Raw genomic sequence first — 17,500 nt, 5'->3', positions numbered from 1 at the left:
AGCTAGTTGTTATAACTTGTACATGCAATGTCCAATCTGCACCAAACTTCACGTTTGATACGAATCCTGGCCTGAAGACATCTACATGCCAATGTTCATTCATCATTATAGTGCCAATTGCTGGCAACAGGAAGTGACATGTCCATCCATCCATCCATCTTCTATACCGTTTATCCTTCCTTCAGGGTCATGGTGAAAACTGGAGCATATCCCAGGGAGCAGGAAGTGACATGTTTTATACTGTACTCCTAGCAATATATACGAATTCTAAACATACACAACAAATTCTAAACATGCTAGCAACACTTGGCCAAGTGCTAAAACATGCTATTAAAATGGAAGTTGTTATAACTCAAGCATACAATGTTCAATCTGATCCAGGTTTCCCATGTGTGATAGGACTCCAGGCTGGAAGCGATTTACCTGCCAAGTCATAGTGCCACTTACTGGCAATAGGGAAATGTCAAAAACAACTATATACATTCTTAAAAATGGAATGGCTTTCCCCTGGCAGAGCAGCCCCAATGTGCACCCGGGTGCGAGGGCCTGTTCATCGCTGCTTGCAATTTTAATTATGTGTATATTTACGTTCCCATTCACTATTTGAGGTACCAATAAATAACCTGCACCTTTTGATGGAAGTAGGTGTGACTGATCATAAATGACCAAAAGTTTGTTCAGGCACTGTGGCGTGAGACCATTCAGGTCAATAGTAGTATTTTATAACCAACATGAAACTTCATTGGGAGCCAGTGCAGTGTGGATAGGGGTAATGTGGTTATATTCTCTGATATGAACGGACTGGGTTTCACAAAAGCTTCATTAAACTTCTAACAAAAAATGCACAAACTATTTAAACTTGATTGTGTAATCTGTATAAAAGTGCATTAATTACTCATTTATATGGTTTTGAATCCGATCAAGACTTCCATTCATTAATGTTCTTTTGAGTAAATTTACACACTTGGGAGGATGAATAGGATCTGTATGATTTTTGTGTGATATGTATATATTTTTTATGAACCCCTTTTGTACATGTTTGTACGAATGCTTTATGAATAAATCAGTTCGCATCCAGTTTGAAAAATGAAGCTAAGTGTATGTAAATCGCATCTCTGAAAATCTGATAGTAAATAAAAGCTGAAATTGGCTTTAGCTGTTTAAATATCGCTTAGCTGTTACTTTGAAATGATCAATCATGGAAATAAAGTACATATCCTAATTGAAAAGAAATATATGGTAACATGAAATATGTGACGTTCTGGAAAAATTGAGTTTGAATGTCCTTAGCCTAGGTGTATGTAAACTTTTGGCCTTAACTGCACTTGTATGTGTGTTTAGGAAGGTGACGAAGACCAGTTTGGAGAAGTACGTGATGAAGGCTCTGATGACAGTGAAGGTGAAGAAGCAGATGTGGGATGTACGCTGTCTGCTAATGTAAGTAATCAAGCCATAGTCAGTTTCATTTAAGTGGATTATATCAATTAGACAAAAATAGCATTTTTGCTCAGAGAACAAAGGGGTAGTTCTTAATTCGTAATAAGATGACTGGTGCCATTAATTTTTTTACCAAAAACTATGACCGTGTTTGTTGACCACCTTTTTTCCATGACTAAGACGAGATGATCACAAGACAACGTGGTCATTAAACACGAACTGTGACTGCATTATCACTCAGTATTATTGACACAAAAAGACTAGACTAAAATGTAGTTTAAAAAATATTTTTTTTTTACCAAAATCCCTCTTTATTTTCATCAACCAAAACAGAGGAGCCCTTTTTTTTTAAACCCCTGTAAATTACAATCCAAATATCCTGTTCATTGGATGGCATGAGTGGCAGTTTCCCTTCCTATTCTGCACTTGGCATATCAGCACTACGCAAATACAGTGGGGAGTGCCTTTCAAGCTAATATTCATTTTGGCTAGAATCAGGGCTGGAAATGGAGGGATGGATCAGCAGAGGTGGGTAGAGTAACCTGAAATTTTACTCAAGTACAAGTAAAACTACATAAGTAACAGTAAAAGTAATAATTAAAATAAAAAGTAAGTTATAAAGTATCCAATGAGAAGACTACTCAAGTAGCAAGTTACTAGTTACTTCAGATCGGTTTAAAATGAAGGGAAAGTCCTGAACCTCAGACTACATGGAGAACTGTAAGTCACACTTCTGCTTGAAAGTCTGTCTGTTCTGTTTATATGGTACAAAACCTGGGTTCAAGATGAAGCAGCATATCCCCGTCCTGTGATAGGATGTGTGTTATCATGCCCATCATTTTCAATACAAAATCTTACACATGCCCCAAAAACATTTTCCCCAACAGTTGACTATCTTTATTTTTCAGAACATGTTAACAGTACAAACTTGTCAGCATCTGCATTTAAATGTATTTAAATTGATATATATTTTTTTAAATATAAATAAATTCATTCTAAGTAAGCAGAGCTGGTTTACTCAAGCAGCTGTAATTAATAAATGGTTATATGGATTTGTCCCAAACTTGAAAAACATGTTCAGAACAAGGTTCTGAGGATCTCTGGTAAGGTTGGGGTGTGGTCATTGAAAGGAGGCAGACTTGGGTTAAATTAGCTGTTTCTCAGGAACCAAAAGTGCTTTTGAGCTGAAATTTATTGTGCTGCATCGTTCTGCTGATCTATAACGGAATTTTAATCATTTAATTTCTTGAAAAACTTGGGTCCTTCAGCTAATCAGATTTTAGTAGGCATTTCACGTGTTTATAATCATAACTGTTTGTCCAAAACTTAAAAGCCAAGCATCCTGGGTTGTGACGAGTTCAGTCTGACTTGTTCTGGCAAGGGTGTCTATGGCAGCTCATAGAACCATCAGGTGAAAAGTTGTGAAATTTGGCACACTAATTGGGGACGGTCTAAGGAACATTTTCACCAAATTTGGGCCAAGTGCTGCCAATACTTAGCACCACAATCAGGTCAAATTTAGGCCTGATTTGGAAGTACATTTATGGTCCTAACTTTAGAACCATGTGTCCAAAATTTAATAGCTAAGCATCCCTGGATTCCCTGGTTCGTGCCAAGTTCAGTGAACCATATGACCTCAATTTCCACCTATTTGAAATCTCTGCCATCTTGAATTCTTAAATATTTGTACATTTTCACTTAGGGATGTACTCACTTTTGTTGCCAGCGGTTTAGACATTAACGGCTGTGTGTTGAGTTATTTTGAGGGGACAGCAAATTTACACTGTTACCCAAGCTGTACACTTACTACTTTTCATTGAAGCAAAGTGTCATTTCTTCAGTGTTGTCACATGAAAAGATATAATGAAATATTTACAAAAATGTGAGGGGTGTACTCATTTTTGTGAGATACTGTGTGTGTGTGTATGTGTGTGTGTATGTATGTATGTATGTATGTATGTATGTATGTATGTATGTATGTGTGTGTGTGTGTATATATATATATGTGCATACATATATATATATATATATGTGTGTGTGTGTATATGTATGTATGTGTATATATATATATATATATATGTGCATATATATATGTGTGTGTATGTGTATATATATGTATGTGTATATATATATATATATATATATATATACATATACACATACACACACATATATATATATGCACATATATATATACACACACACACATATATACACACATATATACACACACATTATATGTATATATATATATATATATATATATATATATATATATATATATATATATAATGTGTGTGTATATATGTGTGTATATATGTGTGTGTATATATATATGTGCATATATATATGTGTGTGTGTGTATATATATATATATATATATATATATATATATATATATATATATATATATATATACACAGACACACACACACACACACACACACAGATTGAGGGGGGAAAAAAGTATTTGATCCCCTGCTGATTTTGTACGTTTGCCCACTGACAAAGAAATGATCAAATAAATCTACCATTAAAATTATAGACTGAACAGTGAGAGACAGCATAACAACAAAAAAATCCAGAAAAACGCATGTCAAAAATGTTATATTTTGATAACCTGGAAGACCCTCTAAGAATAGTGGTTGTGTCCATCTTAGATTCAGTAGGGATTAATCAGAACGTAATCGGGCCTACTCATAATGGTGGTCACACTCTTGACCTCATACTAACATACGGACTAAGTATAGAAAATATTATCATTTTTCCGCAGTCTGAAGTTGTCTCAGACCATTATCTTATCTCGTTCATAATACGTATTGATCATAATATTTCCACCTCGTCTCGCTACCGCGTAAAACGTACCTACACATCAGCTACTGCACAGAGCTTCATAAATAACCTCGCAGAAACATCAATTAGATTTGGATCACCGTCAGATCACACAGAACTCGATCAGGCGACTGAAAGCTTGGAGTCAACACTCCGCTACACGCTAGATAGAGTGGCTCCACTCAAAAGGAAAATAATTAGAGAAAAAAAATTAGCACCCTGGTATAACGATCAAACGCGAACCTTAAAACAGACAACTCGACAATTAGAACGTAAATGGCGTCAAACCAAACTGGTGATATTTCAAACAGCATGGAAGGAGAGCCTACTGAAATATAGGAAATCTCTTGGCGATGCTAGAAAAATCTATTTCTCCACCTTAATAGGAGACAACAAAAACAATTCTAGATTCCTTTTCAACACAGTAGCAAAATTAACTAGGAATAAAACCACTACAGAGAGAAACACTCAATCATTACATAGCAGTGAAGATTTCATGAAATTTTTCAATGATAAGGTTGAAAATATTAGACGTGAAATACAGGCCATTAAATTAAAACTGGACAGTACTGTAATAAACCCATTACATGACAATGTAGCAATATCAGATCAATGTTTAGAGTGTTTTGCGCCGCTTAGAGAGACCGAACTAGCTACATTAATCTCTTTAGCCAATTCATCAACTTGCATACTAGATCCCGTACCTACATGTTTGTTTAAACAGATTGGTCCAGTAGTAATTGAGCCACTTCTAAATATAATCAATTCTTCCCTAAGCAGTGGCTATGTACCTAAATCACTTAAATTAGCAGTTATTAAACCCTTGATTAAAAAACCTGATCTTGACCCGTCTCAATTGTCCAACTATAGACCAATATCAAATCTCCCCTTCATCTCTAAGATTTTAGAAAAGGTTGTAGCAAAGCAGTTATGCTCGTACTTAGATAGGAATAACATTCATGAAATATATCAGTCAGGATTTAGACCTCATCATAGCACAGAGACAGCGTTAGTTAAAGTAGTAAATGACCTTCTACTGACTTATGATCAGGGTTGTGTCTCGCTGCTTGTGTTACTCGACCTTAGTGCAGCTTTTGATACTATAGATCACACTATTCTCCTTGATGGATTAGAAAATGTTGTTGGTATTAAGGGAACAGTCCTCTCCTGGCTCAGGTCTTATCTCACCGATCGTTATCAGTTCGTAGATGTAAATGGTGAATTCTCCATGCGTACTGAGGTTACTTTTGGAGTTCCACAGGGTTCTGTTTTAGGCCCACTGCTCTTTACTTTATATATGCTACCCCTAGGTCAAATTATTCGTAAACATGGAATTAGCTTCCACTGTTATGCTGATGATACACAGTTGTATGTTTCAGCGAAGCCAGAGGACAGACATAAGCTTAGTAAAGTTGAGGATTGTGTAAAGGACATTAGACATTGGATGTTAATTAACTTCCTTCTCCTTAATTCTGATAAAACAGAAATACTTTTATTAGGCCCACGTGTAGCTAGAAGTATTCTTTCTGATCACATGGTTACTCTGGATGGTCTTTCTGTTTCATCATGTGCAGCAGTTAAAGACCTTGGAGTGATTATTGACTCCAGCCTATCATTTGATGCTCATGTAGATAATATTACTAGGATAGCCTTCTTTCATCTCAGAAATATTTCTAAAATAAGAAACATATTGTCACTACATGATGCGGAAATACTAGTTCATGCATTCGTCACCTCTAGATTAGACTATTGTAATGCCATACTGTCTGGATGTTCCAGTAGGAATATAAATAAGCTCCAATTAGTCCAGAATGCAGCTGCTAGAGTCCTAACTAGAACTAGAAGATACGACCATATCACACCGATATTATCAATACTGCATTGGCTCCCAGTAAAATCTCGCATTAATTATAAAATACTCTTATTAACCTATAAAGCACTAAATGGTCTCGCGCCACAATATCTAAGCGACCTTTTGGTTTTATGTGATCTGCCACGCCTACTTAGATCAAAAGATGCAGGCTATCTGACGGTACCTCGAATAGTGAAGGCTACAGCAGGGGGAAGAGCTTTCTCTTATAGGGCCCCACAGTTATGGAACAGTCTTCCTATTAGTGTTCGGGACTCAGACACAGTCTCAGTGTTTAAGTCTAGGCTTAAAACATATTTGTTTACTCAAGCCTACCCTGACTAGATTCTGTTCTACTTTCTCCCTCTCTCCTTTCGCCGAGCCCCACACGAATTTATGGAGATACTAGAGATCCAGATCCTTTCTGCCTCTGGATGGAGCTCAAATCTTCTTTAATTCCAGACTGCTGGGACTACGGCTGCTCTTAACGCCATACAGACTTCATATAAATCCATAATGAACTTTTTCACAATATCTGTTGTTACCCAGATGAGGATGGGTTCCCTTCTGAGTCGGGTTCCTCTCAAGGTTTCTTCCTCTTAAAACAGCTTAGGGAGTTTTTCCTTGCCACCGTCGCCACTCAGTGGCTTGCTCAGTTGGGATAAATTCACACCTTTAATATCTGTATACCGTGTTGATATTTCTGTAAAGCTGCTTTGAGACAATGTCTATTGTAAAAAGCGCTATACAAATAAAATTGAATTGAATTGAATTATAAATTTATTTGCATTTTAATGAGGGAAATATGTATTTGACCCCTCTGCAAAACATGACTTAGTACTTGGTGGCAAAACCCTTGTTGGCAATCACAGAGGTCAGACGTTTCTTGTAGTTGGCCACCAGGTTTGCACACATCTCAGGAGGGATTTTGTCCCAATCCTCTTTGCAGATCTTCTCCAAGTCATTAAGCTTTCGGGACTGACGTTTGGCAACTCGAACCTTCAGCTCCCTCCACAGATTTTCTATGGGATTAAGGTCTGGAGACTGGCTAGGCCACTCCAGGACCTTAATGTGCTTCTTCTTGAGCCACTTCTTTGTTGCCTTGGCCGTGTGTTTTGGGTTATTGTCATGTTGGAATACCCATCCACGACCCATTTTCTATGCCCTGGCTGAGGGAAGGAGGTTCTCACCCAAGATTTGACGGTACATGGCCCCGTCCATCATCCCTTTGATGCGGTGAAGTTGTCTTGTCCCCTTAGCAGAAAAACACCCCCAAAGTATAATGTTTCCACCTCCATGTTTGACGGTGGGGATGGTGTTCTTGGGGTCATAGGCAGCATTCCTCCTCCTCCAAACATGGCGAGTTGAGTTGATGCCAAAGAGCTCCATTTTGGTCTCATCTGACCACAACGCTTTCACCCAGTTGTCCTCTGAATCATTCAGATGTTCATTGGCAAACTTCAGACGGGCATGTATATGTGTTTTCTTGAGCAGGGGGACCTTGTGGGCGCTGCAGGATTTCATGTTTTCTTGGTGACTATATTCCCAGCTGCCTTGAGATCATTGACAAGATCCTCCCGTGTAGTTCTGGGCTGATTCCTCACTGTTCTCATGATCATTGCAACTCCACGAGGTGAGATCTTGCATGGAGGCCCAGGCCGAGGGAGATTGACAGTTCTTTTGTCTTTCTTCCATTTGCGAATAATCGCACCAACTGTTGTCACCTTCTCACCAAGCTGCATGGCAATGGTTTTGTAGCCCATTCCAGACTTGTGTAGGTCTACAATCTTGTCCCTGACATCCTTGGAGAGCTCTTTGGTCTTGGCCATGGTGGAGAGTTTGGAATCTGATCGATTGATTGCGTCTGTGAACAGGTGTAATTTATACAGGTAACGAGCTGAGATTAGGAGCACTCCCTTTAAGAGTATGCTCCTAATCTCAGCTCGTTACCTGTGTAAAAGACACCTGGGAGCCAGAAATCTTTCTGATTGAGAGGGGGTCAAATACTTATTTCCCTCATTAAAATGCAAATCAATTTATAACATTTTTGACATGCGTTTTTCTGGATTTTCTTGTTGTTATTCTGTCTCTCACTGTTCAAATAAACCTACCATGAAAATTTTAGACTGATCATTTCTTTGTCAGTGGGCAAATGTACAAAATTAGCAGGGGATCAAATACTTCTTTCCCTCACTGTGTGTGTGTGTGTGTGTGTGTGTGTGTATATATATATATATATATATATATATATATATATATATATATATATATATATATATATATATATATATATATATATATATATATATAATGAAGTATTCATGCATTATGTTTATGGATGCACAAAAAGCACCCAGTATACTACAGTCCTAAATTAATAATAGAATCTCACTTTCACTCCACCTTGTGGTTTCTGTTACTCACTGCCTTTAGGAATATTATTTTACTTGTGATCATAGGGTTTTAATTAGCCATTACAGATCTTACTTGTGCTCCCACTCTGTATCAGCGCGTCTACACCGCGTGTGAGGAGCAACGCGGCAGTTTCCCTTGCCCCTTGCACACAGTGGAGAATTTTGGATATAAACATGTTTATCCTTGTGCGTCAGTTTGATTTCCATGGTGTTAAGAATGATCGATTACATGAATAATAGTTAGTTGCAACCCTACTGATATGTTTCAACAAGAATATAATGATAAATAACAAATGTCATACTGATTGTTTTCTGCTACAAAAAGTCAGACTCTAACACTATGAAAAGTGTTTGCATTCAAACAAATATGAAGTATTTCAGTAAGAAATATTCTTTATTCTATGGCATGTGACGATGGTTTGTTTATATCTTCATGGTACGTGCACTTGTCTGAGTGAGAGAGAGAGTGCGCATGCGCGCTGAGAAAGGGGCACTATTTAATGCTTAAGTAACTGATGCGTGCACCATTTTATCGACAAAATGCCAATTGGATGGAAACGGGCGGGAGACAGCAAATATCGCAAACTTTTTTTTTTCTTTTTTTTTAATAAATACATGCGTTTTCTCTTTGTTGATAACGGAAATGCACTTCTTCGTGGAAAAAGTGGATGGAAACTTGGCAAATGATGATAACTCAATATCCATTCTCCTCTCTCTTCCGGAATGCACTTCTTCGGTGTTTACACTGGTTTTCAAAGCATCTTTCTGTGCTATAACATCACCCATCTCGCCCTTTTGTGCAACAGCAGCCTCCTGGGCAAGTGATCTAAAGCTCAAATTTAATTGAATGGCCTGTTTTGTCGCCAAGCGGCAGTAAAAAAAAAATTGATGCACTGGACGAAGAAAGTGTCGCTTTGTTGTGCCGTGTTTGATCGTGCCCGGTATGAATATCTCCACAGGGATGTATTGTTTCTATTCAAGAGCATCATCGCATCAAACATTTGCCTTTACCTGCTATTACACTTTTCTACCACTAGGGTTCTTGGTTCTTGCAGACACGTGCTCGGGCATGTGCAGAAATATATGCTGATCCTCACACAAGCAAAACTTGATGAATCCCATTCAATGCAGAGAAAAGTGCATACACATGATTGATGAATGAGGCCACGGGTCTGAGCATCAGTGTTTGTTGATGGTGTGTTTGTACCCTAATAATTGAGTGTAAGTCCTCCCCTGTTCTTACAGGGGCATTCCTGACACTTTTCCGATCTGTCTTTTCTTTTCTGATCGAAATATTCGCTTCCAAGTATTCGCTTGGAAGCTTTCTTTGTTGTAACACGCTCCTTATTTTTTATTTATTTAAAAAAACTTTTTTTTTTACCTAAATCAAATGCATTTTTGGTCTCGATGTTTCCAAGTGCCTCAGAGGCTGCTTCAGAACACAGTTCAGTTTTTTGATAATGATGATCTTTGCCAAAAATTATGATCGAATTTTGTTGATGTCAATTCTTTTCTCTTATCTATATAGCTTGGAAGCGCAGGAGATGTGATGACGAATAAAAAGAAAGACCTTCATCCAAGAGATATCGATGCTTTTTGGCTTCAGCGACAGCTCAGTCGTTTCTATGACGATGCTATTGTGTCTCAGAAGAAAGCTGATGAGGTTCTGGAGATTCTCAAGGTGAGATCCTTCGACCTCTATTTCCTTTAGGACTTTTACTTGTTTTCTTGTTGCATTACTCTTAGAATTAGATACTGGTCCTGAAATTCATGTTGTGATTTAACTAACCATAACTCCATTCCCATTTCCCACTTTTTCTGTTTTCAGACTGCCACTGATGACCGAGAATGTGAAAATCAGTTGGTACTTTTGCTGGGTTTTAACACCTTTGACTTCATCAAGGTCCTACGCCAGCATAGACGAATGAGTAAAGGCACTCCTGACCAATTATTTTAAATTAGCTTATTCTTTTCACAATTCTCCATTAACATTTTTCTTACTCTCACAGTCCTTTACTGCACCATGTTGGCAAGTGCTCAGAGTGACTCAGAGAAGGAGAGGATTATGAACAAAATGGAAGCGGACCAGGATTTGTCTAAAGTTCTTTACCAGTTGCAGGAGACTGAAAAAGAAGACATCATTCGAGTGAGCACCTTCACTTCTCATTGTCTATAACTATTTAAAGCTGCAGGGTGTAAGATTTTGTGGTTTGATCAATAGAAAACTTTTCAGGCAGGAATACTGTTTTTTTTCCTTGTGACAAAATAACTTTCTCTGCCCACTGAAGTTTAAACCTAAATGTTAATAGACTTGCACAGTTGTTAGTGCTGTGTAAAAAATTTTTTGGTAGAAGGAAACATTAAATGGCTACTGCTTTTTTTTTTCTTTTCTTTTTTTCTTTGTAGGAGGAGAGATCACGACGAGAAAGGGTTAGAAAGTCTCGAGTAGACAGTGATCTGGAGTCAATGGACATTGATCATGGACAGGTGGTTTAATGCTTTTACTATACAAATTATTTTTTTTAATCCCCCCATGTGCTTTTTAATTTATATTTTTAGCATGACCTCTAAAATGGGCAGTCCAGAATTTTGTGATTTTGCGATTGCAGAAGTGAATGCAAAATCAAGTAAACTCTGCACTCTTGCACTTTTTCAAAATAACAGCAGTTTTGGGCCAAGAAAAAAGTACACAAAAACTCAGCAAATTGCATCGCAGATTGTCAAAAAGCCACAGGAAAATCGAGCGATTTTAGCCTCAACAATCACAAACAAATCTCCACAAAATCCTGTATGGACTGAATAGTTGTTTCAAATTTGTTTAAGTTGTTGTCTGCTATTCTCTTTGTAGACAATGTCGGCTCGGCGTCTCCTAGATCTAGAGGACCTTGCCTTTACCCAGGGGAGTCACTTTATGGCCAATAAGCGCTGTCAGCTGCCCGATGGTTCCTTCCGCAAACAGAGGAAAGGTTATGAGGAGGTTCATGTACCTGCACTTAAACCCAAGCCCTTCTCTGAGGATGAGGTGAGGGTTTATTTTAAATAATACATTTAGGTTCACACACATTGTAGTTACTTACTTAATTCTTATGCCACCACAGTTTGTGATTTCTTTGCTGGTGCATTTTGGAAAGAAGCAGTGTTATAGAATGTACAGTGCCGTGTAAAATTCACTTGTTTTCATTCAAATTGTCGTTCAGTATCTGTTAATTATTTGGTGGCAAATATAGTGGAGAAATATACAATGCGTTAATTCCATTTTCAGGCAAACAGCCATACAGTACTTGCACTACATGGTTAAAAAAATTTGTGGAAACCTCACCATCACACACACATTTGGGCCTCTTCCAAACTGTTGCCTCACTGTTGGAAGCACTCAATTGTATAGGATGTCTTTGTATGTTGTAGCATTACACTTTCCCTTGACTGAAAATAAGAGGCCTAGCCAAAACAAATGAGCCTGGGGGTTTGCCTGTAAAGACTGCATTTGTTGTTAAAAAGGATAAACCAACATGAAGACCAGAGAGCTGACTGTGGGAGAAAAGCAAGCTATTTTGAAGCTGAGAAAAGCATGAAAGTTGATCAGAGCCATTGCACAAGTGTTGGGTATAGCCAATACTTCAATTTGGAATGTCCTGGAAAAGTTAAATACCACTGGTGTACCAACAACCAGAATGGAACGGGTGGGCTGAGGAAACGAGATGAAGACAAACATTGTGAAGAGAAAGTGTGTCACTGACCTGACCAACAACCTCCAGAGGGCAGGGGTGAAGGTACAACAATCCAACATTTAAAGAAAACTTGGAACGCAAATCACTCATAAACAGTAAGAACTGGAAGGCCAGACTGGAATTTGCAATGAAATACAGAGATGAGCCACAAAAGCTCTGGAACCTAGATTAACCTCTACCAAAGTGATTGAAAAGCCAAAGTATGGTGAAAGAAAGGATCTACTCATGGTCCAAGCTCATTGTTGAGTCACAGTGGAGGTAGTGTCGTGGCTTGGGCTTGCATGGCTGCTTCTGGAACAGACTCCCTAATTTTATTGATTTAACTCATGATAGTAGCTACAGAATTAATTCAGAAGTTTACAGAAACATTGTCTGCCAGTTTACAGGCACATGTGTCCAATCTTATTGGCAGGAACTTTATCATGCAGCATGACAATGGCCCAAAACACACTGCCAACACAACAAAGTACTTCATCTGGGCGAAAAAGTGGAAAGTGTTAGTCTGGCCAAATCAGTCACCAGACCTTTACCAAACTGAGCATGCATTTCATCTCCTGAAGAGGAGACTGAAGGGAGAAACCCCTCAAAACAAACAACCGAAAGAAGCCATGAAACAAGCTTGGAAAAGCATCACAAAAGAAAAATGCAAGAGTTTGATGTCATAAGTGGGTGGCTGGCTTGATGCAGTTATTGCAAGCAAGTGCTATGCAATCAAATATTCAGTGTTCTTTATAGAGATGTACTGATGTATCGGCCGATAAAGGCTATTTTTCCCGCTATCGGTCAACAGTTTAAAAACATCCCATGATCACGGCTGATTATATCCTGTCAATCATAAGAGGCTGGGAAAACGCATCGATTTCGTGCTGTGTGTAAAGATGATGTCTCTTCTGAGGAATAACGACACAACTTCAATTTGTAAACTCTGTAATCTCTGCACTGCAGAAATTTTACACCGCTGAAGTTTCGGTGTTGAGTAGAGTAGTATTTCATATCCAGCTAATATATATATAAAAAAGTTTATTATATATTACCAGTTTGATGTTCAATGATCTAGTAGAAATGTTTTTGTTTGTGTTGAGTGAATGTGAGCCTAACAGGAGGTTTTTTAGAATTCCATGTTAATATGAATTTATAACATTCAATAAGTTAAGAAATCTTACTTTAATCTTCAGAATTTAATGTGTTCATGTTAACTTGAGTAATGTGTTTTCTGTTTATGAGACCAGTTACTGTGAGAAAACTTGTTGAAATGGAGAGAAAAAAGTTTTTATTTGCATTTCTTTCAGAATTCTTTTAAATTGATCATTATTAATTTAAAAGAAGGCAAAAAAGGCAGAACTATCGGTATCAGCCAATATCATTCTGCATAATCGGTTATCGGTATCGGCTGAGAAATTTAGTATCGTGCATCTTTAGTTATTTACTTTAACTGGATAGTTAACCCAAAAATGTAAATTCTATCATCAATTAATCAACCTTCATGTCGTTCCAAACCCATAAGACTTTAGTTGATCGTTGGAACACAAATGTCGACATTTTTAAGAAACCTGTGAGATTTGTCCCTCTGTTTAGTCACTGTAACCAAAACATTCAGGTACCAAAAATCCCTGAAGGCATTTGAAAGTAATCCATGTGAGTCCAGTTTTTAATCCAAATTTTATGAAGCATACAAATACTTTGTGTGTGCCAAAAACTAAAGTGAAGTCTCTATTCACAAAATATCTTGACTTCTGCATCAATCTCTAACGCACGTTCCCGAGAGAACCAGAGCACATGCCCGTTAACGTGAGAGCAAATGAAGAAAAAAAATGCCATGACAACAGACTAAAAAATGCAAATCTTCCTCTAGGTCGAAATCTGCAGACATCTTTGATAGAAATATTGTTCTATGTGACTTGGTTTGTGTATAGCATCCCTCTTCCTGTGCTGTAAACAGTGCAGTGCTTCTGGGTCTCGTATCGCGAGAGCGAAGTGAAGATATTTTGTGAATAAAAACTTGATTTTAGTTTTTTGCGTACACAAAGCATTTGTATCTCTTCGTAAAATTGGGATTAAACAACTGGAGTCACATGGATTACTTTTACAATGCCTTTATGAACGTTTTGGAGCTTGAAAGTTTTGGTTACTTGAGCTCTAAACGGAGATTTAATTTTTATGAATGCTCCACACCAGAGTAGCAATCCATTTTTAATAACATTGCAGTACTGTTGTATGAAAGTGTACTGCATATCTGAGTTCTGTCTCAGGTATGTGAAACTTTAGATACTTTACTGTATTGTCTGTGGCAAATTCTGTTGCATGCTAGTGCTTACATTTTTAGTGTAATTGATTTTCAGACTCTTGTGGCTATTGAGAAGATGCCAAAGTACTCCCAAGCAGCATTTGAGGGGTTCAAAACCTTGAACCGCATCCAAAGTAAGCTGTTCAAGACCACCATGGAGACGGATGGGAACCTGTTGGTGTGCGCTCCCACTGTAAGATCACATGTTCAGTCATCATGGCAGATGTTTCATGTAGAGGGTTTTTTATTTTTATTTTATTTTTTTTAAAGATATATATTTGGGTTTCCTTTTCTAAGTCACTTCATGTCCAACCAAGACTTTTATATAATTATTTTCACACCAAATCAACTGCCTGTTTATAGCAATCCGAACAGCAATGAGTTTGTGTATTATCACAAACTATGCCTAGTTCATTTTTTTTGTGCAGTAAAAAAAGAACTTGAAATTGCCCCCCCCCCCCCCCCCCCCCCCCCCTTGGCAGTACTCTATAAGTGAGTCTCTGTATGCCAGAGAGCAGATCTGCTAGGTGTACGTGTTGGTTTCACAGAAGGTGTCGATAAATACAACAAAATTTACACCACCACTGACCTAACATCAAAGTGGGTGCCTGTTTTTCCAGGTTTGCAACCAAGTGAACTCCTAATTATAGAGCCTGGTTTATACTAGATGCCTGATTGTGTGTGCATGCAGAAGCAATGGCTGTGCAAGTCACAGCGTTCACACACTTGACTGTGTATCTTGTATACATCCGGAAGATTTAAAAACCACATTCACTAGACGGCTTGTCAGAGCTAAAACAGCCCTGTGTGTCAAATTTCGAAGTTGAACGGTAAAATGTTTGATTTCATGCACAGTGAAACACACTAACAAGCTGTGTTTCTCTTAACTTTCTGCTGCCATTGTGATTATTTGCCATGGGCTGCAACCCAAATGAAAACCTCTAACTTGCATTGAAAAGTATTTACTAATCCTGAAAATTTAGAGGGCTGGTATGCAAGTCAGACTTTTGAGTACTTTTAAAAATCAAACACTTAACGTAACTGGAAATCTCGTTTAGTGTTTGTACTCTAGAATAATACATAAATGTGATTTGAGATACTATTTTGTTGATCAGAGGTAGCTGAATAGGAGAATTTTTTTTTCTTTTTTTTTTTTTTTGCTGAGTTATGCTAGTGCTGTGTGTCAGGATGGTGAAAAGACTAAATTAAGATGCACTCTATTCATTTAAATGTAGCTTGTCTGTGACTCGGTAACATTTTGAAATAATAGAACACAAAGTCTGTCTTCGATGTTTCTAATATTAATTTATCAAATGAATGAAGCAAACAAGATTGAGAGTCTCTCTCAGTACCCCATTTATAACTCAAGCAACCCTTTTTTTGGCAACCTCTGTCCTACGGTAACAGTGTGATCTGATGGTCAAAATTCAAATCTGATAGTCAGTACAGATGATTACAAAATGAAACCACAGAAATGAATGTCAAACCAGCATAACATTCCATGTTAAATAATAAAGCTGTGTAGTTCTGGTGCAAAATGAGTTTAAACTGCAGACCTGAGTTTCATTGTGTTCATTTATTACTGATTTAATGTTGAGCTGGGAATAACAATTACCTGAATAGAGATTTGAATACCTGTGCACTGGGGGTGGGCAATAAGACAAAAAAAATCACGATTCCTAAAGACATTTATATGGTGCAGGAAATGCATGACTCTCAGACTGCCATGGGAAACTTTTATTTTATTTTCCCCCCACATGTACAAATCATAGTAGATTTTACAAATTCAAGGCCTGAGATTTTCTAACTAAGTACAAACATGTGACCAGTTTCCAAAGAAAAGTATCTAAGAGAGATGGGTTAACTACTCCAAGGGTTTAGTTGAACTTCGGAGCATACTAGAGAGGTAGTATACACTCTTTGGCAAGATAGACCAACACCATGAAAAGAATCCTTGAACTGTGATCAAAAAATGTTTTTTTTTTTTTTTTTTGTTTTTTTTTTTGCCAATATGGAGTTATATTGAGTATAAAGCTGGAGACATCAAAAAGTGCAGTGATGTCAACTAGTACAGAATGATATGAGATCTCATCTAGTATTCCAGCATGATAACAGCCCCAAACACACCTCCAAGACGACCCCTGCCTTGCTAAAGAAGCTGAGGGTGAAGGTGATGGACTGGCCAAGCATGTCTCCAGACCTAAACCCTGTTGAGCATCTGTGGGGCATTCTCAAACGGAGAATTAGGGGTACACTTAGAGGTGTACTCACTTTTGTTGCCAGCAGTTTAGACATTAATGGCTGTGTGTTGAGTTATTTTGAGGGTACAGCAAATTTACACTGTTATACAAGCTGTACACTCAATACTTAACATTGTAGCAAAGTGTCATTTCTTCAGTGTTGTCACTTTAAAAGATATCAAATATTTACGAAAATGTGAGGGGTGTACTCACTTTTTTGTGAGATTGTGTGTGTGTATGTACGTGTGTGTGTGTGTGTATATATATATATATGTATGTATATATGTGTGTGTGTGTGTGTGTGTGTATATATATATATATATATATATATATATATATATATATATATATATATATATATATATATATATATATATATACACACACACACACATGTATGTATATATAAAATTTTCAGACATAAATAAGCTTTAGTTTAAATTTAATATGCATTTTGTAGATCGATGGATATGGGATATGATGGTGCTTAGTGTCACCTTTCATTACTGCCCAAATTATGAGGGGAAAATAGTATAGTAGCCTTTTTGTTCTAGTTGTGTGTCTGTGGTCCTTTGGAGTCTCCAAAAGGTGATTTTGGTAAAAACGCATGGACATACCCTTAGAAAAATGTGTAAAATTTAAATTTTCTTTGATATTATGAAATTTGAACTTGGACTAGGTAAGTCTTCATGCAGTGGTTCCATTGTGTTTTCCAG

At 37.5% G+C, this 17,500-nt stretch overlaps 1 protein-coding gene across 1 annotated transcript in view; it reads left to right on the top strand.

Moving 5' to 3' along the window:
* Positions 1–17,500, top strand: part of snrnp200 (small nuclear ribonucleoprotein 200 (U5)) — a 120,760-nt gene that overhangs the window by 15,849 nt on the left and 87,411 nt on the right. The window contains exons 6-12 of the mRNA XM_053680237.1: positions 1,342–1,437; positions 10,061–10,213; positions 10,361–10,460; positions 10,542–10,678; positions 10,939–11,019; positions 11,381–11,554; positions 14,600–14,737. Coding sequence (XP_053536212.1) covers positions 1,342–1,437; positions 10,061–10,213; positions 10,361–10,460; positions 10,542–10,678; positions 10,939–11,019; positions 11,381–11,554; positions 14,600–14,737 — 879 coding nt within the window. The remainder of the gene's footprint in view (positions 1–1,341; positions 1,438–10,060; positions 10,214–10,360; positions 10,461–10,541; positions 10,679–10,938; positions 11,020–11,380; positions 11,555–14,599; positions 14,738–17,500) is intronic.

The sequence above is a fragment of the Ictalurus punctatus genome, chromosome 5 (assembly GCF_001660625.3).
Source record: "Ictalurus punctatus breed USDA103 chromosome 5, Coco_2.0, whole genome shotgun sequence".
NCBI classification, from domain to species: domain Eukaryota; kingdom Metazoa; phylum Chordata; class Actinopteri; order Siluriformes; family Ictaluridae; genus Ictalurus; species Ictalurus punctatus.
Note: the sequence above shows the minus strand (reverse complement) of the source record. Positions and strands in the feature narration are given on the sequence as shown.